At 39.2% G+C, this 26,611-nt stretch overlaps 1 protein-coding gene across 2 annotated transcripts in view; it reads right to left on the bottom strand.

Moving 5' to 3' along the window:
* The window catches only part of OSBPL10 (oxysterol binding protein like 10), a 114,872-nt gene that overhangs the window by 26,308 nt on the left and 61,953 nt on the right, over positions 1-26,611 (bottom strand). Inside the window, exons 5-6 of one of the 2 annotated variants that reach the window (XM_042044026.1) lie at positions 21,783-21,993; positions 13,186-13,328 (exon numbers count right to left, since the gene is read on the bottom strand). In XM_042044026.1, the coding sequence (XP_041899960.1) occupies positions 13,186-13,328; positions 21,783-21,993 (354 nt within the window). Of the gene's footprint in view, positions 1-13,185; positions 13,332-21,782; positions 21,994-26,611 lie in introns of both variants that reach the window. The other variant, XM_042044025.1, reaches the window with a different exon arrangement.

Below are 26,611 nucleotides of genomic sequence, written 5' to 3'. Positions count from 1 at the left end.
CCAAAGACATGAAAATACACACTGGCAGAGAGCTATTTTAAACAGGTCACCTCATTAGAACTGGGATCGATTAATTTAGAGAGGTCATCTGCTGGGATACAAAACGGATGTTCTAGTCAGCAGTCTCCACCAGAAAACATGCTGATTCTTTTTTAACAGATGAAACCTGTAAAGGTAAGAAATTGTTTCTGAAGGAAACATTCTGCATTTTAAAAAAATGCCTTTAGGAAAAAGACACTTTGACCAGCCTGGGATAGAATCACAGAGTCAAAAGCTACACTTCTGTGAAAGGGCAAATGTGCCTCCATCCTTCTAAAGCTTCTTCCACAAGTAAATTTTTCAAATTAACTGCTGTGCTGGAAATTAACTGTTAGGTAATTAATACAGATACACAGCTCAGAGCTTCATTTTCCAACATATTTCACAAACCATTTCATGCAACAATGCTGTCAAGAATCACCTGGGTCTCATCTTGTTTATTTGTTGGAGGGGAAGAATGGAACATAGAGAATCACAGCCTCATTTAGGTTGGAACAGACCTCTTGAGGTCTTCTTGTCCCACACCCTGCTCAAGCAGGCACACGCAGAACCAGTTGCCCAGGACGATGTCCAGCTAAGTTTTGATTATCTCCAAGGATGGAGACTCCACAACTTCTCTGGGCAACCCATGCCAGTGTTCAACTCTCTCTCCATGGCAAAAGTGCATTTTCTGATGTTCAGACTGACTTTCATGTGCCCACTGCCTCTTGTTCTGTCACTGGGCCTCATACCACTGATCACAACCCTCTGGCCTGGATTGTTCAGGTTTAAATCCACCTCACTGCCCACTTACCTAATCCATACCCTGTCCGCTTGTCTGTAAGGATGTTAGGGAAGAAATGGTCAAAAACCTTACCAACATTAAAGCAAACAACATCCACTGCTCTCCCCAAAAGCACCAAGCTAGCCACTTCATTGTAGAGGGTTATCATGTTGGTTAAGCGTGATTTTCCCTTTGTAAATCCATTATGACTAGTCCTAATTTCCCTCTTGTCCTTTATATTTTGGAGATACTTTCCAGGGTCAGTTGCTCCACCACCTTCCGAGGGACCAAGGAGAGGCTGACAAACCTGCAGCTCCCCAGATGCTACCAGAGCATCCAGAGATGTTCCTTCTTGCCCTTTTTTAAAAAATGAATGACATTCACTTTCCTCTAGTTTTCATGAACCTCTCCCAAACTCCATAACCTGTTAGAGACCCTGGAGCTATATATATGCAGCTTAAGTGCTGCCTAACTTGTTCCCCCTCCACCAAGGGTCAGTCTCCCTCCAGACTTCCCCTCTGATCCCAAAAATCTGTTACCAGTAAAGGCCAAAGTAAAGAAGGCATAGCATAACTCAATCTTTTCTCCACCATGGTAGTAAGCGGAAACCACGTATATCCTGACAGGGACACACTGAGGACCTCATATTCTTCATATAATTACAAAAAAATACTGTAAGAATCTTCATTTAGGCATAAAAACATTTTTATATACTATAAAATGGACTGCAGTCAGGAGCAAGAGGATGAATCTTAGGAACTTTAAACATCCAGATAAAAATGTATCGTTCTGTAATATTCCAAGAGAAGTATTCTTTAAGTCCTTCTACATTAAAAAAATGCAAAAGATTGTAAAAAAAACCCCACTGTATAAAACATATCTGCATCAAGAGAAAGAGAGATAAGTTAGAAGCAATATTAAACAGAATTAGCATTTTCAGACTAGACAAGGATTGTTGTATTTCCCGCAGTCCTCTAATTATCATTGGTTCTAGTACTGCACATAAAAGTCAAAGGCCTCATTTTGATTTTCAGATTCTCTTCAATAATGACATAGGTTTGCAAGCATCATTTACACTTGCATTTGTGTAACTCGAGAGCTGGCAAGCAGGTTTTCTGTGGGTGTAAGATTAAATATAACTCTGTAAGGTCAGGGAGCTTTAGCACATTTACACTAATTTGAGAAACTGGCCCCACAAGATTTTCACCAGTTTCAATACTAAAGTTAGAATTCTTCTTGTAAAGCACATACAGTAAGAACACCCCAAAGCAGTAACATATAATGAGCTGTTAGCTTCTTGCAGAGCTTATCACTGCATCAGAAATGACAAAACTGCACTAACTTGCATGCTCCACTTGTCTTTTCTTCTTCCATTGGGCACAACACATTTAATTGCACTAACTACCAGCTGTAGCATGCACCTGACAAAAAAACATGCAAGCTCAATGCACCCATCCCTCATTAGTACTGATTTGAATCTCAAATGTAACTTGTCCAGAAAGTTGTACTTATTAAAGTATTTTATATACGGACTAGCATATTGTTGTGCTGTTTTGGTGGGCTGACCTTGGCTAGGAGCCAGGTGCCCACCAAAACCACTCCTTCACTTCCCTTCTCGGGGGGGGGAGAGAGAGAAAATACAATGTAGGGCTCATGGGTGGTTGAGTTAAGGACAGGGAGAAATCACTGACCCATTACCTCATGGCTAACAGAGACTTGACTTGGGGAAATTAGTTCAATTTATTACCAATCAAATAAAAGCAGGGCAATGAGAAAATAAAACCAAATCTTGAACATCATCCCCTCACCACTTTGTCCTAGTCTTAACTTTACTACCTTCTACCAGCTTCCCCACAGTGCTGCAGGGGAACAGGGAATGGGATTTGCAGTCAGTACTTCACACCTTTCCTCAGGGCAACTCCAGTTCAGACTCTTCCCGGGCTCCAGCACAGACTCCCTCCTGTCAGGGACAGTCATCCATGAACTCTGCCAAAGTGAGTCCTTCCCATGGGCTGCAGTCCTTCACAAACTGCTCTTCCATGGGTCCCTTCCACAGGGTACAGTCCTTCAGGTGCAGCCTGCTCCAGCATGGGCCCCTCAAAGGGTCACAAGCCCTGCAAGGAAACCTGCTCCAGCATGGACTCCTCTCTCCATGGATCCATAGGTCCTACAAGGAGCCTATTCCAGCATGAGCTTCCACAGGGTCATAGCCTTCTCTGGCATGGGGTCCTCCATGGGCTGCAGAGGGACAGCCTGACTCACCATGGTCTGCACCACGGGCTGCAGGAGAATGTCTGCTCCAGCAGCTGGACCATCTCCTGTCCTTGCTCTCCTTCCTCAGTGACCTTGGTGTCTGCAGTTGCTTCTCTCACATTCTCACTCCTCTCTCTGCTATTGTTCTCCCTTTTTTCTCCCTTCTTAAGTCTGTTATACCAGAGGCACTACAACCATCACTGATGGGCTCAGCCTCAGCCGGCAGCAGCTCCATTCTGGAGCCAGGCTGGCACTGGTTCTGTCGAACACAGAGGAAGCTTCCAGCAGCTTCTCACAGAAACCGCCCCTGTAGGGCCCCCCCCCCCCCCCCCACCAAAATCTTGCCACACAAACTCACTGTAAGCTTTAAAAGGAGGAATCATTCTCATATAGAAAATTAAAATTAAACAGAAATTATAGAAACTTTGTTTACTTCAACCTAAATCTTGAAATAAAGTCTGAAACACTGTGAGGACTGATTCCTGAAATCATCCTCATCCACTCACCACTTCTCTAACTTCCAAATGCATTGTCGCTTACAGATTATCAAGCCTAATCTTAACTATAAGGCAGTAAAACTTTTTAATATCCAACAAGCTCCTGTATCACTTTATATAAGCTCTTCTACTCTTAAAGAACAGTTCAAATAAAAAAAAAAAATAGAAAATACTCTTCTCAACATTTACCACCACACAATGTAAGCAGAGGAAGGTGAAAAATGAGGTTGCAAAAGTGGTGGTGAAGTCAGGTCATTGCTTGAGCCCTGGCCTCCATCTTACCACAGTCTTATTTATGCTTTGCATCTGGTGGCATCTGTGACCAATCACTGCAAAGAATGAGCAGATCAAAGATAAAACCTCGAACACACTGACATCCCATATGCCCACTGTAATGTTGGCACCTGGATACCAAAGTTACAGTGACTTTCAAAGAGACTTAAGGCTGCCCAGTGTTTAAGGTCTGACATTTCAAAGCCACGTAACGAGCTCAGAAGCAAAGATCTTAAATGGAGAATTTAGAGAGCAGAACTCATTACCTGTGTATACCTTCATTTCTTCCTGAAAAAGATTTCTTAAAGGTAGAAAAACAGACAGGCTCAGCACAGCTGCATTTTTCAAATTTACTCTGAGTATTTCATAGGAACTCTTTCCTCTAATGCAAAAAGTCTACCACCTCAAGGGGGAACCCACCCCTTTCAAACCCCAAAACACACCCACAATCACACTTCTCTCAGCATTCTGTCATTAGAGCTCAGCTCTAACAATGATGAACCAAAATTAAAGTTAACTTTTAAAGTATCGAAGCAAGTAACAGAGGATGAGAACCAAATGAGAAGGATTTTACAACGAAAAAGTGAACACCCCATAACTTACACACACCACCACCCTGGCAAGCAAGAATACCACTTGGTTTTTGTCATCTACATACAGAACCAATCAGCAAGACAGTTACTTTCTCCTTCATATAACAAAGGAAAAACGGCATAATAGGCAGATTTTCTACTTACCTTAAACTATGTATACTAAGAAAAATAATCCAGGCCTATCTGAATAGGTAAGTAACTGCTGTATCTGAGTTTGTGTTCTGACAGCGTGGGGTCAAAGCATTTATGTAACTGCAGATACATCATTCAGCACTAATAGGTCAAACCAGGTATTATTTGGTAGAAAAAGCTTACATCACGAAAGAATGTCTAGAGAGTGCCCAGAAACTAATTTCTTGCCAAATTTGTTGTATGTGTTTCGCAATTCAGGTCTCCAGAGAAAATAAAATTCTTCTAACTTGGACCACCAACGATTAAAACATCTCTTTTTTGTGTGTATGGATAATTTGTATGTGTTTTGTGGTTTGTTGCTTGGGGTTGTTTTTCATTGAATATGCTAAACACACTTGATGTTCAGAAAATCTCTCCAGCTAGGGACAAGCGCAAGGATCAAAGTGTGGCAATGCAAGCAATCTATCACACAAGATCAATTGGATACAACATGTAATAGCAGAGACATCTACTGAACCAAGAAATACCTATCCTTCTTCAGGAGATACCCCATCACTGCAAAGCAAGCAAGCAAAGCAGAAATGCATCTTGATACTAATACTGCATAGACAGGCTGACATGCAGACAATGCAAGCAAAAAAAATGATCACAAAACCTCTACCTGAGGTGACAAATAGGTCTGCAATCTTTTTCCTTCTCAACAAAAACAATCTGTCAGGCATCTGGAGACAAGCACATTATCCAGATACTCACCATTTAGAGAGCTTTACTAATGCCTTTTTGTTAATGTTTTGAAGGAGTATCTCTGGGAACAGAAGTCTTTTCATCAATAAAGAACAAGCTCAGAAAAGCTTCCTTTTCCTACACTGCAGATGTGTTTCATTCTGACCTCTGACTATATTTAGGGCTGAACAGAACAATGTAGCAGTGATGAGGACCAGATAATACGAGATTTCAGAAGAAAAAGGACTGGTTTCTTGTTTAAAGAATAGGAACAAACGCATGTAACATGAAACAAAGAGCATCTATGTTTACCTTGCAGTATAGCCTGTGCAAGCATTCAGAGAATAATATTCAAAGCTAACTCTGAAAGTGATTATGTTTAAAAATAAAGAACCAATCAGTGACTAAACATCCTGTTATACAGAGATCCTCATCTGGATTACCTACAGCATTGTAATCCTATATATATGCACCAAATAATGTTTGCTGGGCAACTTTTTCCCCACATGTTCACGTTTTCTTCATAAGACAATTCCTCTTGCAAAAATCGATCTTTATAAACCTAAGGAAGTCAGTTCTGAAAACAGGCTGAAAAGCAGCTAATTGCCAAGCACAGACTCCACAGGGGAAGATTAAGTATCAGTACCAGCCCACACGTGCTTGTGAGCACTTTTCATGAAATGAGGGCTACTGAACTACCGAGGACCGAATCCTAAAATACAGGAGGACTTTGCAGTATTGCATAAATTCAGTAAGAACTGGGAAAAAAATATATTTCATCACTGGTATCATCAGAAAGAAATAGTTATATGAGACTATAAAACAAAATGTGCAAGGAGAAAAGCCCCATGGACTTGTCCTAAATTAAAGCAAAAAAAAAACTTGAAGGCTAGCATAAATCACAACCATAAGATAGAGAGTATCACACATCATAAACAATTTTAACAAAACCTATTCCTAATGCAAAATACAGACACTAGTGAAGAACAATTTCCTGAAACATATTCAGTTTTATTCTGTGAATTACATTTTTTAGAAGCAAGATGGCTTCAAACAATCTGACACTATCCAAAATAAGTGTACAAGCTTACAAACCACAGAGTGCAGCAGGACAGATTCCAGTCACTGTCCAGGCAGCATTTCAAGACACTATAAGGGGTCTGAAAGTCTCATGTTGATAACTTTTGGGGAGCTAAAGACAAAAGACTGCACTGAGCTGCAGGTCAGTGCAGGGAAGTAGCACGGGGGGAAAGGCTGGCAGAAAGCTACACTTTAGACATCCCCCTAATATTACAAGGCATCCTCTCTAGAGATCCTTGGGGAGAAACAAGAAGAAGAGGTTCTTCAGGCCTCATATTCCCATGAAGAGGGGGAGGACAAACACCTTCTGGTAAGGGTTCCAGAAGACAGGTCCCTGTTAGCTGCTCACCAGACAGTACAGCACATTGAGTATGATGCCTTCCCTCATCAAACAACCCTTTGCCCCCATTGACAAAAGCCCTAGAGAAATGGCAAGATTGTGTGCAGAGAGGCTGTGGGACCTCCAGTGGGAGGTGTCCAGGATTGGACTGGACAAGCTGACCTGATTAGCGCTGCTTTCGCAGCGTTGAGCTGCAGGACCTCCGGAGGTCCCTTTCAAGCCAGGGTACTCTGTGATTCCATTATGATTCTGCCTGCAATGCCCAGTAACTGAAAAGTTAGGAATTAACAGAGCTGAAGTCATTTAGCAGCTGTAATTCTCTTTTATGTCGCTTTGTATGCTAGCTAAGCAAATTTATGGCAGAAAAATATTGCCACATTAGCCAATAATACACCACTCACATATGCAAAGAGGGCACAAAAAGATGGACAACTACAAATTTAACCATTACAATCATCTGGTCTTGCAATACCAATCTATATGTAAATCCAGTTCTCACAGTGCTATTTCTTGTATGCAGTATCACATGTCAGCATATTTCTAAGAGGACAGAAATGGTAAAGACATGTTAATACAAGCAGTATTAACAGTCTTGCCCCAGGACGACACATTTATTAAACCACCCCGACTCTTCCTGCAATTTCTTTGCTCATCCACTATACACATTCACATTGCTGATAAACACACAAAACTCAAAAAAACCCAAGTAAAAACCCTTAAGTATTTCAAAAGAAAACCAAATCATTATAAATCATACCAGGAGAACATTCAATATGTGAAACAAATTAGGCCTAGAAGATTGTCTTCTTTTATATGTCTAACTTCTTGAGGCCAGTGGAACTCTCTGCTTGAAAAGCTTCTTAAGAATTGTTCAGTCTGATGAATCAATCGCTTGGTCCACCTCAGACTGAAGACTCTCTATAATGTGGAAGAGTTCTGCCTTTTTCACCTGCTCCTTCCAACTCCTCCTCTGAGACAAATTTTAGAATTAAATTCTGTTATCACAGCTGGGATTTGTTTCCACATTCTGGGCTTTTGAAATAAAGAACCACTACAGTTCATCACCACAAGCTGAAAACCCCGGGTTTTTTTCTAGCAAGACCAGACAGAACAGCTGAAGCCAGTCTGGATGTTGTTTCACTAAGCAAGATAAAGCAATGCCAACCTGAGACAAACTTTCCCTGGAGGAGAGTTCAGCTCAACTTAGTAAGGTCTAGGTAAGTAAGTAATGAGATGGGTAAGATTTCTAATGGGCAGTATCGCCAAACCCACATATATACACATACTAAGAAATAAAACTGACAGCACAAATCAAATTAACTGGCACATAACAAATCAGAAATCCTGAAATAAAATTAATGTTGACTTCAGAGTTCCTTTAGCAAGGGACACAAGTTTTATACTGAATAGAGTATGCCATCGATCCACTTAGAGTTAATTTCTAAGCCTTATGGCAAGGGAACCCAAGTTCTTTATATTCCAATGATTAGTTTTCACTGACTTCCACTAGTAATTATGGAATTCCACATGAATCAGAACCTCGTGTTTATTCAAATTAGAAGCAGATTTGGTATTGAAGCTTTTTTTTTTTTTACATGGCATATTACTCTCAATTACATAGACAGCAGCTGGAACACATGCATTTTGGAGGTGGAACTGATTCAATAATATGCAGTGGGTTTGATTGGTGATAAAGTTTTTATTAATTATTTGCATAAACAGTTTTACTAGAGGACTGTTTGCTGACACAGTAGCTATTTCAGAAAGCTAGCAAAAAAAACCAAATCAAAATTAGCTAGATTATCTTAGTCATTGTCAGTGCTGCTGTAGCAGGCTTAGGGTCATTTAATTCCACTTTTAGTCTAATTGTACATTTAATCCTTAAATATACATTCCCTTCATTATCCTTAAATATACCTTCAATTGATTACCTCAGATTTCATTTTTTAGATGGTCTGCATAGTGAATGGATTAACTGGTACCATCTTTGCCTAGAGATTAATTTAGCTAAATCATTACAGGCCATTCACTGTGCTCTTCAGCCTGAAAAGTACTTAATGGTGCAGAGGACAAAAAGCAGAGCACATTGAGAAATCCTGTAATGTCTATACTAAACAGTGAAAAGGGACTCTCTGTAATGCTGCAAACATTACTTGCCCATCCTGATCTGTTGTTCTTCCATTACTGCACTTGGGGCTAGAGCTCTCTGTTCATGGCTAAGCTCATCTCCCAACATCAATTATACACATTTCTGTCAAGTACAAAAAGGAATTAGGAAACACTAGAAACAAATTATACCAGGAAACAATCCACAGACCTGGGCACATCTGCTAAGACACAGATAAATAGAGGTAACATTGAAGTAGAAATAATTTCATTTATCCTGCTTAGTTTCTAAAATTGCATGAGCATTTTTAAATTATTTATTAGCATCTCTAATACATTCTGTAATAGCTCTAAAGTCTAAAATTCTAAAGTCATATTAGGATATATACTTACGTACAGATAAAAAACAAATTACAGCTTGAAAGAAACTATCACCTGAAGAAATGAAAAAAAAAATACATAAACTTATAATATTAAACAATTCAGTACCTCCTCTAAATAGAACAGTTCCCTCTTACAATTGAAAACATCAAGGTTCAGATCATCCAGGGGACCAAAGTATCTTTAATAACCCGGACTTGACTGCCCTTGCAATCACTATCACAATTAAAACCTGGTTTAGCAGTTAGATAATCAGAGCTAAAGGCTCAATCCTACAGAGCTCAAACTTCAATCCCATTAAAAAGACACTTCCATTTGGAGCATGCGTACAGCTGCTCATGCACACAGGCAAGGGAAAGCTAGGGACAGGAAAGCAGGGAGACTGCACAGAGACCAGATCCACAGGATGGGAAGAATCAGCTGGCATGGCATTTTAAGGCATAAAAATCACATGAAGAGGGCTATATTGCAGATGTAGCTACAATTTTTAAATTAGAACAATTTTTAAAATAATTCTTAACTGAACTATTAGATCCAAAGAAAATTATTCCTTCCCTTTCAGACCCCACATAAGAACAGCCTGTTACCTATTTGTATTTGGCTGAATAATGTTTAGCTTCTACCAGAGAAGAAACTGCATTCCTGAAACCCTGACAGTGCAACAAACCAAAAAGAAAAGTTTTACTATAGTTACATGTGGCATCTAAACTAAGCTCCAGAATTTTCTACATCCCCCAAGAATGCTTAAGTATTCAAAGAAAATTGCATTAGATGGACCTTGTTATTCCAGAGATTCATAAAGATCCACAGTTCTTCATAAACATATAAAAACCAGTCACTGGTTTGTTAATGATGCTGCTTAATGCACACCTGAGAAGTGTTTGAATGTCATGCTGAGAATTAGCACAGTTATCACCAAACACACTCACACAGTTATCACCAAACACACTCAGCCACTCAGTCACGTTGCCAGGAAACTGCTGCCACTGGCAGGCAGCTGTATGGGAAAGATTCCTCAGCAGTCACCCACACCCACCTCTGCCCCAACATAACATCTGTTTTCTTCTTAAAATCACTGCTGATCCACATACTTAAAACTATCTTTTCCTTATAAATAACACTCTACAATATAAGCAGGTGAGTCTGCTGCTCCTCAAGGTTAGCCAGTTAATGGCATTTTCTATTTCAGACCAGAGGTCAATTCACAATTTGTCTGGTCAGTACATTTACTATATTACACTGAGAGTTAGCCAAAAAGCTCTCCCCCGTTCCTTTGGGGTATAGCTTCTCACTAAGACATAGAGGTTATACCATAAAATTACAGTTTCTTTTAAATAAAAATCTAGACCCAGTCAAAGAAGAGATTGGAATTAATTTTGATAGTACTGATACAGGAATTAGCACTCTCATCTCATAACTTCTGTAAAAGCAAGGCTTATTTCTTCTGGCAGGTATATTTGGAAAGTTGAGCCCCATTAATACCCCAGCAGCTTCTTCAAGAAATGGAGATTATCTAGTGCCTAGTTGGGTTTTTTAAAAAGAAAATCATTAAGAGAAATAAGCTTCATTTGAATGACACTTGTGGATTCCTCCTTTCTTCTAAAAGAAGCTATCAGATAAATAAAAAAAGAAATCAGGGCATTCAGCTTCAACAAAATGTCAGCTAATGACATCTAGAAGCATTTTCTCATTCAGTGCTGATGTCATCACTGTTACTAACAAACAACAAACAAGTGATGATTTGCATTTGCCTTTATATGTTACTATACATACTAAGTAATTAGCACAGTCAGTGCTTTTATACCTTTGAAAGTAAAGTGCTTACTCAGTGCCAGATCTAAGCTCTTGCCTTGGATACACAAGGCCACAACATATTTAAAAATATGACTACATCCTGCACACAGAACTGTTAAATTGTGTCAAATCAAACATCTTTGATAACTATGGGCGTGTCAGACATCATCTCCTGGGTGACTACCCAGCTCAGATAGCATTCTTACCAGGGTAACTGTTAAGTTTCTCAGAAAAAAATTCATCAAAATGATCAAAACTGAAAAATGTATCAGCTACATTTAAAGAAACACTTCAAATTCAGAGCCAACAGTATCAATCTCAGATAGCATCACACACGCAGACTCAGTGTAAGGGAAGATGCAGGTTTGTAAACAGCTTCCAGGAACGAATCCTGATTCAGGCCACTTCCTCAGGGCAAAACCAATTTTCTGCTCATTAAAATGTACTACTACATTACAAAAATTACCTGCCTGATTCCAGCTGCTTCTTGTTGCTCCACCAATCCACAAACTCCTATTTACTTTTTCTACCAAAAACACCACCTTGAGCTGACCTCTTTGTAACTTAAAAATCTTGCTCCCTCTCTTCACCAACCTCTTTTTCTTCTTTTTTAGTGGCTAATGCCCCAGGGCCCCCAAATGCAGGCTCCTGATTTCAGGAAGACTGCCTACAAAGCACTGAGGATTCTGTACCATCAACAGCGCTGCACTTCCTTGCGTATATCCATCCCTTCTAGGGTACTCCCTTCTCAATAAATCATGAGTTCCACAAGCAAAGCAGTACCTCAAGCCACACACACAACTCAGTGTCTCTCATCAGCAAACAAACAGGAGGGGATTGGACTCATAAAAAAATTTGTCATTTAAAACATGTCATTAATGGCTCAACTCAACTGCAAAATGATACGTTAATGTGAGTAAAATCAGCTGCTACTCTATGTTCTTGCTGCAAAGTTCATGCTTGCACATCCCATTTGGCTTTAGTGGATAATCGAGAATAAAAATCCCCAAAAAAAACTAAAAAACTCTAATGAAACAGATTTCAGTGGTTCAGTACATAGTAACTCCCAAAATACTCTTAAATAGCCTCTTGTCTTAAAAACACACTGTAAGAAGTACACTTGGCTTATCCGAAAAAAGGAATTCCATGACTTCCTAATAAAAAGTAATTACAGTAAATTTAAACATTTTGGTAAATGGACACCAGGAGTAACAGAATACAAAATTCCTTTCTAAGGACAGAAGACCAAAGGAACACATGAAAAAATTAAAAATCTGCTTTATCTGTGATTTGTTTTGAACTATGTACAATTCAACATACTACAAAAGAACTGGAAAAAACAGCTTTATTGATGTCTCCGGTCATTACATATTTTATTAAAAGCAATGTAATTTAATTTAAGCCATTCCAATTGCCCAGAGCATTCACTCATTTCTTCAGCTCTTTTGAAAACTTCTTCCCAGTTCTCCAGGTCTCACGTGTTCCAGGTGCCCTATAATCTCTAGGGTCTCAGGGTGAAGTGTTTTCCTGGTGGGCAGCACTGGTTACTGAAGCAGACAGTAGAAGCTGGAGAAGTTTGTCATGATGAGAGATTTTCAGTGCATGAGATGTCTGATACGCAGCTGTGTGTCTCCTCAAAGAGTGGATGCTTCAGAACTGCCCTTTACCAAGTAAATGCCACAAAAGCACAAATCAGCTGGTTGATGCAGGATGATGTGGACAAGTTCTGCCCATTATCACTTAACAGGAAAAGGGATCAGGAAATAACAGTTTTTCAACTCAAAGAATAGTCAGCTATGCTCAAGAGATGCCCAAGAGCAAAGAGCAACATGGAAGAACAAGTAGGAAGCAAGTAGTCTCCTGTCTATCTCAAACCAGAAAGAAAAATAAATAAATAGGGGGGGTTTTTTGCACCAGAAGATAGAAATGTGTATTGACAGTCTGTTGATTGCTTTTAAGATTAGAAAGAAATTGTACACTCGCCAAAGTTGGCTGACACAAATACCTCAGAGAAGCAAAAGCACAGAACAGTATCAACACATTTTTCAAGTTTTTGGAGTGCACTTTTGCATGAAACTTATCATTATCACAAGTAACTTCAAACAAAGAGTATACTATAAAGACAAAATACGATAATTAATCAGTGAAAGCATCCACCATCACACATGGTTTGCATCTCACCAACAACCTACAGACACCAAGCATGCTTACCTCAGTGTTTGGCTGTGCATCCTGGGCTGCAGATGGAACTATTGCCCATGTAATGTTGGCACTAGCAGATGATAAGGAGCTGAGGGCACCATTTTTCAGTTGCTCTGTGGAGTGTGACTTGGGCCCAGGCCATCCCAGGATACCTTCTGAAGCAGAAAATAGGTATCAGCTTACAAGAGAAAGATTACAGATTTCTTCCATTCACCTCATCATTCTACTGATCTAAATTAGTTGTATCTCTTCTCTGCTTCCATGCACAGCTTTACTTGAGTAACAAATGATCTTGTACTTTCTGAACTATCTTATGCAGTATCTCAAATTATATCCCTGACTTTGGAAGCAAGAAACACCCTAAATAACCAAAGTAAGAATCTTATAGGCCAACTTATCAGTGGTCTTTTTAAGTCAATGAATGTTAGTTCTACCACCAGACTGTATAATCCTTACGTATAATTCTATCTGGCATACCTTAGAAATTACACGAGTATTCCCTACCCAGTATTTTCACAGTTATGAAGTTTTCCAAGTAAACCCTCCATTTCTTCTGCCTGAAATCAAAGTTTTAAGCCTAGCAGCTGAATTTTATCTCTGTCTGTACTACAAAAAGTTTTTTCTAGATTAAGTACTAAAATGCTGTAGTGGTCCCAAGACCACAGTTTAAAAGAGATCTCATTAGAAAGATACACATTAAATATGAATCAACCAGAATTTGGCATCAGAAAAACCCTTATTTCCAGGGGCACTTGATTTCCTGGGTGAGTCTGTATTTAAGAATAATCAGCTGAGGCAAGTGCACACTTGTTCCTCCCTAACTGTTCTAAAACATAGTCTCAACAGTCAAATCAGCAGCCCTCAGCACAGGACTTAAACTTTCAGCTATTAATTACACGCTGCTATAAAATGTAGAGATATGGATAAGAAAATCACAGCACTTCAGTCATTACCACGATTTGTAAATGAATATACAATTAGTGCCACAGGGAGGATCTCCTCTCATCACTGACAAGTTTTTAAGATGACGCAGAGCAACACAAAGCACATTAAAGAACATGCAATTTCTCCTCTCCATATCACCAGGGTTACCAGAGATTGCCTCCTAAGTGAAGTAAATGGTTTGATCTGGAGAGGCTATGCTGTGTAGTGCTACATTAATGCTCCCATTATTAAAGAATGGGCCACAAATCCCATAGCTGAACTCTTACCAAATTCTAGAGATGAAACAGTTACAGAACATTCCTCTCATCTAAAATGGCACTAAGTTATGGAGACATGGCAGAAGTTCAGATCTACCTTGCTTAGGGTGTTTTTGTGGTGCCATCTTTTGCTGAAGAAAGCATGAGGAAAGCATAAGTAAATAGTCAAGCATAAAATTATTTTCAAAGAGCTGAGTAACCGATGGGGGAAAAAAAATTGAGCTTTTTTTCCTTTTTTAAAATGTCTATTTCATACAATTACACAAAATTCCCCTTGCCAAAGGAAGAACATGTCTGTGGCTCTGCTGTCAAATTATGCTTCTCACTTGTCATTATTTTGCAGTAACAGATCCCGATCTATTTTTCTGTTTTTCCCTGTCAAAAAAAGCTGAATAATGGATTATTGCTGCTATTTTCCTATTACAGAGACACTAAAAAAAAAATTGAACTGACTTCTCTTTATGCCAATCTTTAAAAATATGTCATTCGATCATTTCCTTGGGCTATCCATTTTCTCTCTGCACAAACAATCTATTTGGCCTTCACTGTAAACAGGTTTGGTTTTTTTTTTTAAATCTAGTTTATGTAAATAAGCACAATAAAAAGCTCCCATGTGAAGAAATACCTCACTTCAGGGGAAATTTTTAAGTGTGAACATTTACCTCATCATCACAAACATATTTTTAAAAACACTATACTAGTTTTCCTCTTTAGTGCAAATACATTGTAAAAAGAGCTTTTCCTTTGTCTTTCTCTGCACATTTTAGAGTCTCTTAGAGAAATAGAAACTGTTAGAACTAAGCAAGCATGTTTTCTCTCCTGTACTAAGGGCAATACTACCCTCACAAAACAACAAATATTGTCAGCTTAATAAAATTTTAAACAGATCTTAAAAACACATTATGACCTTGCCAACACCAACAGGATGCCAAGAGTTAAGGTCCAAATTATAATAAAGCACATGCATCTCCTCAACACTTCTGCATATGAGAAAAATTGTTTTGTTAAACTGTGCATCTGGAGTTTGACTGCTTTGCAGAAGAGAAATATGCAGGGAAAGATATTAAGTCATACAAGCACAGAAATATAAACAAATAAAAAGTCATCTCCCTGAACAAGTTGAGAAAAATTCACACCTAGTTTCAAAGTGCCATCAGGGAACCTGTGATGATCTTTACAAATCTGACTCTGAGATGTCAGCATTCTCAAATCATCCCAAGGGTGATGTGCCATATATCTAATACAGCAGCTCGCTTTTCAGGCAAAAGCAATGTCTGATGAGAGAACTCATTAGAAATTATCTTAAAAACAACAAAGACTAGAATAAAATCTCCATGTAGAAAGTGAAAGGCCACAACAATATGGCTCCTACTTCGCTGACATTATTAGTTTTCTAAAACTTTTCATTACAGTTTCTCATGATTTTTTTTCCCATTTTTTCAGTACACCCAAAATGTTCTCATTTGCACTAGTACAAATTATTTTTACCACAAAATAGTACAGGTATAGCTGTCATCTGTGCCATATCTAATCCAGTTGTTTACTGGAATTTACTCTCCACAGACTGAGCTGCTATCTGTAAATCATTTGATCCGCTCTAATGGAGTTGCCATCTTTGCCATTTTATGGGACTCAAAGATTTCTATCACTCGTTCAGTCCCTGTTCTTATAAAGATTTAAGTAAACATATATAAAAACTAAACACAATATGAGAAAGTTTATCTTCAGAGTTGGGTAAGAATAGGAAGAAATGGCTCTCATTGGTTTGGGTTTTTTCAAAGGCAGATTTTCTTCTCTGTTCTCAGTCATAGCCAAAGACAGCTGGCAGAAAGGTAAATTCTAATCTATTTTGATACATTTCAGAGCTCTAAAGGAATTCTCCAGAAAGGCAGTCACAAATTATACAAAAGTATTCACAGCTACATAGCTACTTTACTACTTTTAGACTATGCAAAGCGCTACGCTAATTAACACAAAACATCTGTTTCTGTAGCAAATGATGAAAAAATTATAAAGAACGTACCAAATACACAACTAGTAAAATCAGCCAGATCTCTTCCACCTGCACAGTGTTGGTGCTGTAGCTCCAGGAGTGAAAACCCAAGTCTGATTCCTCTGAAAGTTCAGAGCATATGTATATACATAACAAGAGTTCTAATAGAAAATACCCAAAAATTAGCTTCTTTCCCCCTTCCTATCAACACCAGTTTCCACTGTGATGAACACACAGCCAGCAAGTACACCAAGGCACATGAGAACACCTGCACCTAAGCAAAGTACAGCATCCAGACAACCTACTTATCCTTTCCCTACAGCAGTGTTACAGTTCACAAATACTATTTCAGAGGGCACAAAAGGCTGTATCCCACACAAACGCCCTCAGGAGAAATGTCTTTCCCTTCTACAGGTGCACACAGCGGGGGGGGGGGGGGGATTTCTCTCCAAAGAGAAGGTTTACCAGGAGATTTTTCAGTTAAGCAATGCTGATAATTTTCTTTTGCTGGTTTTGATTTTCTGGGTACCTGATGTACCTTCAAACTCACTTTTTCGTGATAATTGGTGCATGAAATATGCTTATTATTTCACCTATCTCAATTCTGTAAGAAATGCCTTCCTAATTTTAAGTCGTCTGGTCTTGGTTAGGAGACTACAAAAAACAAGCTACCTACATTTTTTTTCCTGGCACAGTCATAAACTAACACCTATTGATAACACTCTTATGACATATTTTCAGTATATTCTAACAAATATCCCCTTAACAATACAATGGTAGGCCTTGAGGAGAAACCAATATTAGATCCGGATTCCTTCCCCTGCCAGGGATGGATGCGACAGTTTTGTCTCTCTGCTGAATCCCTGCAGCACACTGAAAGAGAAACAGCAAATGGCAGCTGCATCTCTGCCTTTCACATGAGACTGTCTTTGCTAATGTTGTGTGGGGACTAGAAAATAATGTTATCCTCCAATCAAAGAAGAGCATGTAAGGAATAATGTATCAGCCTTTAGATAGAACAGCAAATTGCTCTGGTTATTCTTGACAGAAGCAAGACTGGTGAGGGTACAATTAAGGGAGAACTGACTGACCAAGCCAATGTAGTAAAGTACACCAACAACAAAGAATATGTACTCCCCTGTATTCTTTCCTCACCTTTCCCTGCCAACATGCATTTAAGCACAAATAAGGACTTACTTATCTGCTCATTTTTCTCTTTTGTCATCTCAGCTGCAAGAGAATTCCTAGCTGTCATTTGTCAACAAATTGAAAGCATCTAGATTTTGCCTTTCCTGTTCATTTATTTTCTCCAAAACGGAGGCAATAGAGAATAAAAGCTCAACTATATCCCTTCCCCAACTCCAGAATCATCCCCGATCCGTTTACTTCCATGGGAGCCAAAATCAGCAGCTTTTACACATTGAAGTGAACTTCAGAAAATCCATAGTAAGGATGAGTTTGGCTTTTGTTTTTAAAAAATCTTGAAAAATGAAACGTTTTACACTTTGGAAAAGCGGACAAGGCAGAGACAGAAAAATATAGGAAGGAATTCCTATGAGGAAGATGCTTTATTCAGTAAATGAATAGCTAATGTGAAACACAGATTAAAAGAACGGATTGATCTGTGCAGGCTGCTACTACAAGAGAGGATTCTCTCTGCCAAAACACTAAAATTAAAAAAAAAAACCAGACCTAAAACACAACATACGCTGGTAGAGCTACATTAAAACAAACATTCGAGTTTGCTCTGTTCTCAGTCTGGGAGTGAAGAATGTTAACAATTGCAGTCAACAGGCTCTGGAGATATCCTTCTGCCAAAGGCTTCAGAGTTGGAAAAAAATAACACTAGAACTTCTAAAGTTAGAAATAAAGATAAAAGTTTCTTCTCCACATTTTTATTTTCAAAGGTACCTGCCCCTTTCTGCATGCCAAATGAACTCAAGCTTGTCAGAAGGCACTTAATGCTGATCAGCAAATACTTCAGATATACCTCAGTGGTGACATTGCTAGCCAAAAAGAAAGGCCTCGACATTCTCCTCCATCCTACCAAAAAAAACCGTAATTCCCAAACCCAAAGAAGCTTGTAGAGATGCAATCCCTCATCCTCAACTCACACTATACGTAACCAACACTTTCAGCTAATAATACCCTTCTCCAGCATATTTTTCAATGAAAGAAAAAATATTACAAAGAATTTAGCCAATGATTAATGCACATACCTTTAATAATGACAGCTAGAAATTATTTTTGACATTATTTGACATTATTTTGACTCAAAAGTAGAAACACAGACAGGATTTTGCTTCACTGACTGTTCTTGTCGATGTACCTCCAAAAAAGACAATCACACAAACCCTTCCATGAATCTTCAGAGTGGAAATAAAAAATGTATTGACTAGCCTTCAAGGCAAGATTGAAGACTTCAGTTTAATCTTCATGTCTGTTTGTAGGCTTGAGGTCTAAGACTGACAATTTGTGAGAAACATGAAATGGAGAAATCATGTCATCCTTAAACTATTCTATTAGAAAGCATGCCATAAAAATATTTTAAGTCATGACCTACATAATTGTAGAATCTGGACAAGATTCCACTAGAGTGAATGCCAAGCTGCTTGCTTTCTACTCTAATTACTGGAAAACAAAGCAACAAAAATGTTTACATCGAAAGAACGAAGACACTTTTTTTCTTGTTCAAAAACAATAAATGTCAGTAAATCAGTTTAAAATAGCTACTATTTAATTATAATCTTCATGAGAGCATTCCATAAGTACTAGGTCAGAAACTCTCAGCTACTTTTAAGTCCTTGCTTTAGAGGCAGTAAGACTGCAAGGCCTCCAGAGCACAGGGAGGTCAGCAAAACTTGCACAATTGGGTATAAAGACACAAGGACACAAGGAAAGATACAGAGAAAGCATATTAAGTAGATATCTATCTACTTTTAAGGCAGTCCTCTCTCTTTATGGCATAATAGTGAGAGGCTTGGATGCTGAAGGAAAGCAAACTCAAGGGTAGGTTCAAGTCACCCAAGCTAAGCAATTGATAATTTCTCACACTCCACACAAGGAAGACTATGTTGCCTGGATTGCTTTCATGAAATGTAGGCTAGAAGCAAGAAAATAAATTATCAAATTCCTATCTTGTCTCTGTCTATGCATTCTGCCCCACGCTGCCCACTAGCACCTTTACACCACACAGCAGGTAATGAGACAGCACTGGGATTGAAGCACCTGGCAAGAAATTGCACAGGGCCATGACATCTCACGAGAAAGGTGTTTGAGAATTCCTATCACAGGAGCACATGGCTTCTAAACTAACAAGAGGCACTTTCACCTGACAGTGACAGTAAAGGTCATCTTCTGTTGTACCTGCTGTGTATAAAATTTAAATAATTCACCTGGAGAACACAATCAAAATGAAAGAGATCATCTCTCAGAATGAGAGTTTGCTAGTGGATTACTTAAAGGCTTTACTCTGAATAGGTATGAGCTTATGCAGCTTTGATGACTCTGAAACTCTACCGACTCAGCAGAAACGTTAAGTCTATCAAAGTACGCCTGGAAAAGATTAAGTGCGTAGGAAAATCAGTAATCAAGACTTGTAGGCCAGGTTCTTTCAGGCAACTGTATTGCATAATAAGGCCTAGGGAAAAAAAAAATTATTTCACAGACTTTCAGTCAGGGAGAAGAGACTAAATATTTCAGCAGCTTTTAGCTTCCTTAGTTCTTTTTTTTCTTTACTTCCATACCAAAGAATAAGCCCACGCACACACTGAAGAATTAACTGCTTGCATTCACGTTCTCACAGTTACACCAAAGATGCTGGTGTGAACCAGTGCTACAGAATTTTGATCCCTGAAAGGATTCTCGTGCAAGTTTACAGTCTTACAAAGAACAAACAAAAACACTTACTAGATTTTATTATTCAGTTTTTCATAGTCATGACTTTTTAAAAAAAAAAAATGGCGATTCCTTTTAAGCGATTACTAATGTTTTGCTTGCTTTTCTCTCTTCTTGTCCACAGATTCTCAAAAACCATTATCAAGTCAAAACACAGACACTGATTTAACACAGGATTATGTGGACACAGATTCAAGGACATGTACACCTCAAGTCATCTATCTCTTGACAGCTCACTTAGATCACATTGAGATGAAAAACAACCTTCAGGGACCTTGAAACTAGAAAGTAACTTTTCTTTGAAGGATGCTTTTCATCTCTGTTTCAAACCATTCTTTCTGAAATAAAGTTATATCAAATAATTTAATTCAGTGCACTTTACATTACTACTTAAATAAGTTCAAGGGGGTTTTGCATTTTCTACAAGAAAACAGGAATTTTTTAAAAATCATGTTCCTTTATGAAACCAATCAGAATCTGGACGTGGGAAAGCCAGCATGTACCACAGGACAGGTGTCAAAAGCTTTAATACTGTTTTTCCCAAGAACCACTTTCATATGATTTTCTTGCTTCCCAAGTAACCCTCTCATTTCTATTCTCCTCGCAATGGGAATGCTTCAGAGGCTGTCCCACCGTGCCACCTCAGTAGCCTTGAGGGCATATCTTGCCCTGCAAGTAAGGGCAGGTTGGGGGGGATTGTTATGGAAGCACCTGAAGAAAACACAAAAAGCCACCCCATATCCAGAGTTCTGCTGCTGCTGCTTCTCTCACATCTACTCTTGCTCTTAAGACTTGGCAGTACAGTTTATGCATGGTAAAACACTCCACCCTTTCAGAAAGCTAAAGGTCCAACTTCCAACATTATGGACAAACCCAGAACTGGGTGAACTTGAAACACTGAGGTACGTGGGGACTGAGAGGCTCATGCCCACAGAGCTCAGTGGAGTATCACACTGACATTTTAGGCTCATAAAAACTTGCTGCAGATTTTCTTTTTTTTTTTTTTAAGCATGGAGAACTCTTTCCAGACTCAAAGAAAACCACAGACTGAAATAAATCCACCTCAGCAGCATCCTTTCATGCAGAAAACTGGAAAAATTATTTTCACTGTAGCACTGCATAGTATTATTTTTATCAAACAAATCTGTATTGAGATTGAAATCTATTAAGAAAAAAAAGAAAGGAGGGAGAGCACAACAAAACAACCAAGCTGGTTCAGCACTGCCATTAAGAATGTAGGTTTATATATACCTCTTCTCCATGCCCCATTTTTTTTTGTGTTGCTGTCTTCAGGACTGGATTTCTCTGAGAAAACCATCTCTTTTCCTCCTCTCTTCTGATTGCAATACATTTCATGTCTTTTTTTAGGCAATGAACTACAGTGCTCGAAGCTGCAGAAGCTCACGAACTGCTCATCCCAACTTGCCTCTCTAAGAAGGGTTAATTTTGCCTGCTTCAAATCATAATAACACCCCAAGGCACATGAACTAACACCTAAGGGAGCTCGTGCTCACCTGATGACAGTGTCCTGTTATGCTGTTGGCCCACTTGATGCATGCTTTGCTGTAGTAGACTCAGGCATTCTCCAAGGCAGCTCAGGGTGGCAGCAGAGGTAGCTTTTAAAAGTAGCAAGTCCTGATCCAAGGCAGTAAGGGGTCCAGAATTTGGGAGAGCTTCAATGGCTTGTACAAGATTCTTCTGTTGTCCTTCAGCTTGGCTCATGATCTGTAAAGGTCCAAAAACATCTGCTGTCATAGGAAATATCACTATGTAGCTGTGAAATTCTTATGGATTGAAATAGTGACTAAATGTGAAGAACTACCACAAATGGATGTTAATGTTCTGATCCAAACATACCATATACTCACCTACAAAAACGAAGGGCTTGAGACTACCAAAGTCCTGTAAAAATGTCAAGACTATGTTAGAGAAAATAGTCTCTTAAAATAGTAGGTTCACAGTAGGTTTAATAGTGACTCATAGTTTCTGAAAGTCTTTGTAAGGAAAAGTATGAAAATTCTACTTCCTTCTCTGTTATTAACTTAGGCTTAGATTTTCTTGCCTTTGTCTGTGATCTGAGACACTCAGAAGCCACACTGTCCTTCCTCCTCCCCTAAATAAAGTATCTAATCACAATTTAAGAACGGGCATTATCCATTTCTCAAGCATCACTAAGGAACTGTTTTTACAAAATGCAGTAATTTTTAAGTTTACAGACAGTAGCATAGGAAGCAACTTAGAGTACTTATTTCATATCCAATATGAACACCAGCTGCCAGGCAGAAAGTTAACCTCTTTCTAGATTTGGACCATCCAGATGAAGATAAAAGAGGTGCTTGTATAGCAGGTAAAAACACTATTTGAGCAGGCCGCTCTTTAAGCAAATTGGCAAGCTTTCAAAATCCTAAAGCCAAAAGAAAAAGGAGCTGTTCAAAATTTCTCTCTCCATTCTTACAGGCTGTAGGAAATGATATATGTACATGACAAGCCTCTTAGACTTACCTTGCAAAAAACTTACTGCAAAAACTTACAGGTTTACACTTGAGGTAGCCAAAGCTTTCAGAAAAATGTATCTGAAAACATCATAATAAACAAAGATTCAAGCCCCACTTGTCCACGCTGCTCTACTGTAAAAATGTATTATGAACTTCATGACTTTTTTATTATCATTATTATATTTTCAAGTATTGTGAGCTTCCTGCAGCCTTCCTCCGCTACTGTAAATTGACTGATTGAAAAAATATATGTTGAGTGCACTGAAAAGCTAGAAAGGAAACTGAACTCAGAGATGCAAATAACCATTCTTGCAAAAAAAGAGTAGAATCACACAAAAGCTGTTGCTGCAGCCCGTAAATTTAGCCAAATGCCTTGCTGAAGGTTAACATGACATTTTAATAATCAACATTTAAAACACAGGCCAAAACTTCAGTAAAAGCCACAGACAATTTTAATTCCCTTTGACAGAGAACAAGACCTGTCAGAAGGTGACACAGACCCCTCCAATACGCAGCTTTAGGCAGCCACAGAATCCCAGGCAATGCTCTGCTTTCAGAAGTCACACACTGTGAACCTGAGCTCCATAGCACAGACAAGGTGGCTGCTTCAAAGATAAACAAAAGCAAAAACACCACAGACACACACTTATGCAAGTATTCCTCAGTCAGGGAAAGAGCACAAGGAGGCCAAGTGAAGGAACAGCTAGGAGAAAAAAGATGACCATCTCCCTGGAAGACTAACCAATATAATTGTACGGAAAACTGCTTCTCTCCTTTTCCCATCCTGCGTAAGAGTGTGAAATTGAAAACCTGACATTCTCATACTTCACAGTGACAGAAATGTTCTATTTTCATTTCCAAATGACCAGTTTTCCTACTTTTTTTTTTGTGGGAAACAGCTTACAATTCCAAGATTTGCTTCCACAAAAAATAAAATCAAAAATAAAACTCCGAAAACGTCAAACATTTCAATTTCCCCTCCCCCTTAATTAAGGGCAACTATATCCTTTTGCAGATAAAGACAGGAGCACAAGGTAAACTGATCAGGGAGCTTAGAAGACATTTGAAAAATTAACTGAATGTTTGCAGCTATCACCCAGCCCAAAACTTTACAGACTTTTGTAGGCTGTATTCTTCCTAGATTAGGAGAAATTTCCATAAAATCAATGATTTATTCTACCTTTATCCAAAACAAGGTGTTGGTCTGAGTCCTATTGTTTCCTAGCTGACCTAAGATAGCTTTAAAGCAGCCTTTTGATTCATCTTTTCCTTACTACCTAGTTTCATGTTACAGGTGTGATACCAGCAGCTGTTCTACAAACCTGACACAGCAGAAGACATCTGGAACAGCAACTTCTGTGTAGGACTCAAAGTATTAGGACTTGCTGAACACTTACTGCTCAAGCACAGATCAAAACCACACTGTTTAAGGTGCTGAATGACCAGAACAAAGATGAAGAACCTCCCCTATTCTGAAGTGACAGATCAACTCTATGGCATGACATATATTATTGAAATAACTCAACTTTTTTTACATGCTTGCCAATTTTTTTTAAAGACCTTGACAAAAGATTTCAGAAGAGCTGAAGTGTAGTTGTTCTACAGAGAGTAAATCAAGGAGGAGCCAACACAAAAAAACACCAAACCATACAAGATAAAATTCATTAAACACATTAATCCTTAACAGGACAGCCACTAAGTCATGCAGTTACAGCATTATCCTCTTACTGGTGGGTCTGGTTTTTACTTTCTCCCAGGAGAGGCAAAATGTTTGACTTAAGAGCAGTCTAAGCTAGTTTCAAAATCAGAATGAAAAGCTTTGATTTTGAGAAAGATAAGTTTTAACTTCCCTTTTCCAAAGTGAAATAACTTGCCTAATTTTGAATTACTTTGCCTTTACATGGGTTTATTTTAGCACGTTACAATTCTCCATCCTTCCCATTTGCAAATACAGACAGCTCAAAGTAGTAGTTCTTTACTTGTAACAACAACAAAGGCTATTTTTTGCCCTATCTCCTCACCAAATCTCAACTCATTTCTCTTTCCACTCTTGTTTTGAATTTGACACCTCCTCTTCACCTATATATTCTTCTCATAATATCACAAAAAAACTTCACATTCTCAGAAATGCACTGAAACTTCAAAAATACAACTTTATGATAGATGTACAATAAAAAAACCTGAAAGTACCATCAGGACTACATGGATTAAAAGGAATTGTAAGTGTGCAAATTTCTAGCATTAGTAGGCCTGCATTAACTTAACTGCCAAGTATTCAGTAAGAAGAAGCCTCGTCCTAGGAAGACACCAGTTCAAATGCATGGTTTGCTTCTTTCTCCATCTTCTGCCTGATGCAGGAGAACAAGCAGCTGACATGCGTTCCCTATTAACAGCTGCTCCTGAAGCTTGAAGGAGATTCAGACTTATTTTAGCCTGTCAGAAATTCTCAGGTATTGCCAGTGTTCTTGTGGTGGGTTTACTTTAGCTGGTCACCCAGTGCCCACCACTTCCCCTCCCTGTCTGAAAACCAAAAGGCTCATGGGTCAAGATAAGGACAGGGAGAGGTCACCCAATTACCATCACAGGTAAAACAGACTTGACTCAGGGAAATTAGTTTAATTAGTACCAATCAGAGTAAAGTAATGAGAAAATAAAACCAAATCTTACTTTCCCCCCCCCCTTCTCAGGTTTAACTTCATTCCCAGTTTCACTACTTTTGCTCCTTCCCCCCAGCAGCACAGGGGGACAGTTAGGAGGAGTTACAGCCTGCTCATGACACATTGTCTCTTCCACTCCATCCTCCTTGCTCTCTTCACCTGACCCAGGGTGGGGTCCTCCACGAACTGCCCCAGCACAGGGTCTCTCACAGGGTCACAAATCCTGTCAGCAAACCTGCTTTTAAAAGCACAGGTTCACAGTCTCTTTCAGGCATCCATCTGCTCTGGCAAGGGTTCCGCCATGGGCTGCGGGTGCACCTCTGTTCACCATGGACCTCCATGGGCTTCAGAGGGACATCCTGCTTCACAACGGGCTGCAGGGAAATCCCTGCTCCAGTACCTGGAGCACCACCTTCCTCTCCTTCATCATTGGCCTTGGTGTCTGCAGTTGCTTCTCTCACATATTCTCACTCCTCCCTTCTCTGGCTGCTGTTGAACAGCAGTTTTTCCCCCCCTTCTTAAATCTGTTATCACAGAGGCTCTACCACCACGGCCGATGGGCTTGGGCTTGGCCAGCTGCAGGTCCATCTCGGAGCCAGCTGGCCTTGGCTCTGTCGGACATGGGGAAGCTTCTGGCAGCTTCTCACAGAAGCCACATCAGCGGCCCTTCTCCAACAAAAACCTTGCCATGCAGAGCTAATACAATCATCCTGAATAACATTATACTCAAAGAAACCTGCCATCCAATGACCCTCTCATGAATGTCAGAATGCAACAGGAAACATCTGTGATGTTTTCTTCTGTAGGTCCTCCCCTCCCTACCACTTGCTCCAATACAGACAATCCACAGCTTTTGCTGCTGCCGGCTTCCTCCTCTTCAGAGCTGATCTTAACATCCTGTGTGATTGCTTTCCCTACTTAAATCCCAGACACAGGAACTGCTAACTACTCCTTCACAGCTGGAACTGCACCTCCTGGATCTTCCTGTTGTGAACACATAGCCAAAACGATGTATGACACAAACACTTATGTGATAAGAATCCAAACAAACGGTAAGTAGAAACGACTAATTCTCAGGGTTATCTCCGCAGTATGTGGAAGATTAGCAAAAAAAGCCATGAGATACCCTAGGTTTCAAAGAAATTTATTCCAGACATAGTAAGATGAAAGAACATTCTTTCATGCAGTAAA

The sequence above is a fragment of the Corvus kubaryi genome, unplaced genomic scaffold, assembly GCF_017639235.1.
Source record: "Corvus kubaryi isolate FWS band 111438036 unplaced genomic scaffold, C.kubaryi_AGA036_p1.0 37398, whole genome shotgun sequence".
In the NCBI taxonomy this organism is placed as follows: Eukaryota; Metazoa; Chordata; class Aves; order Passeriformes; family Corvidae; genus Corvus; species Corvus kubaryi.
The sequence above is the reverse complement of the archived record's forward strand: the minus strand, read 5'-3'. Positions and strand labels throughout refer to the sequence as shown.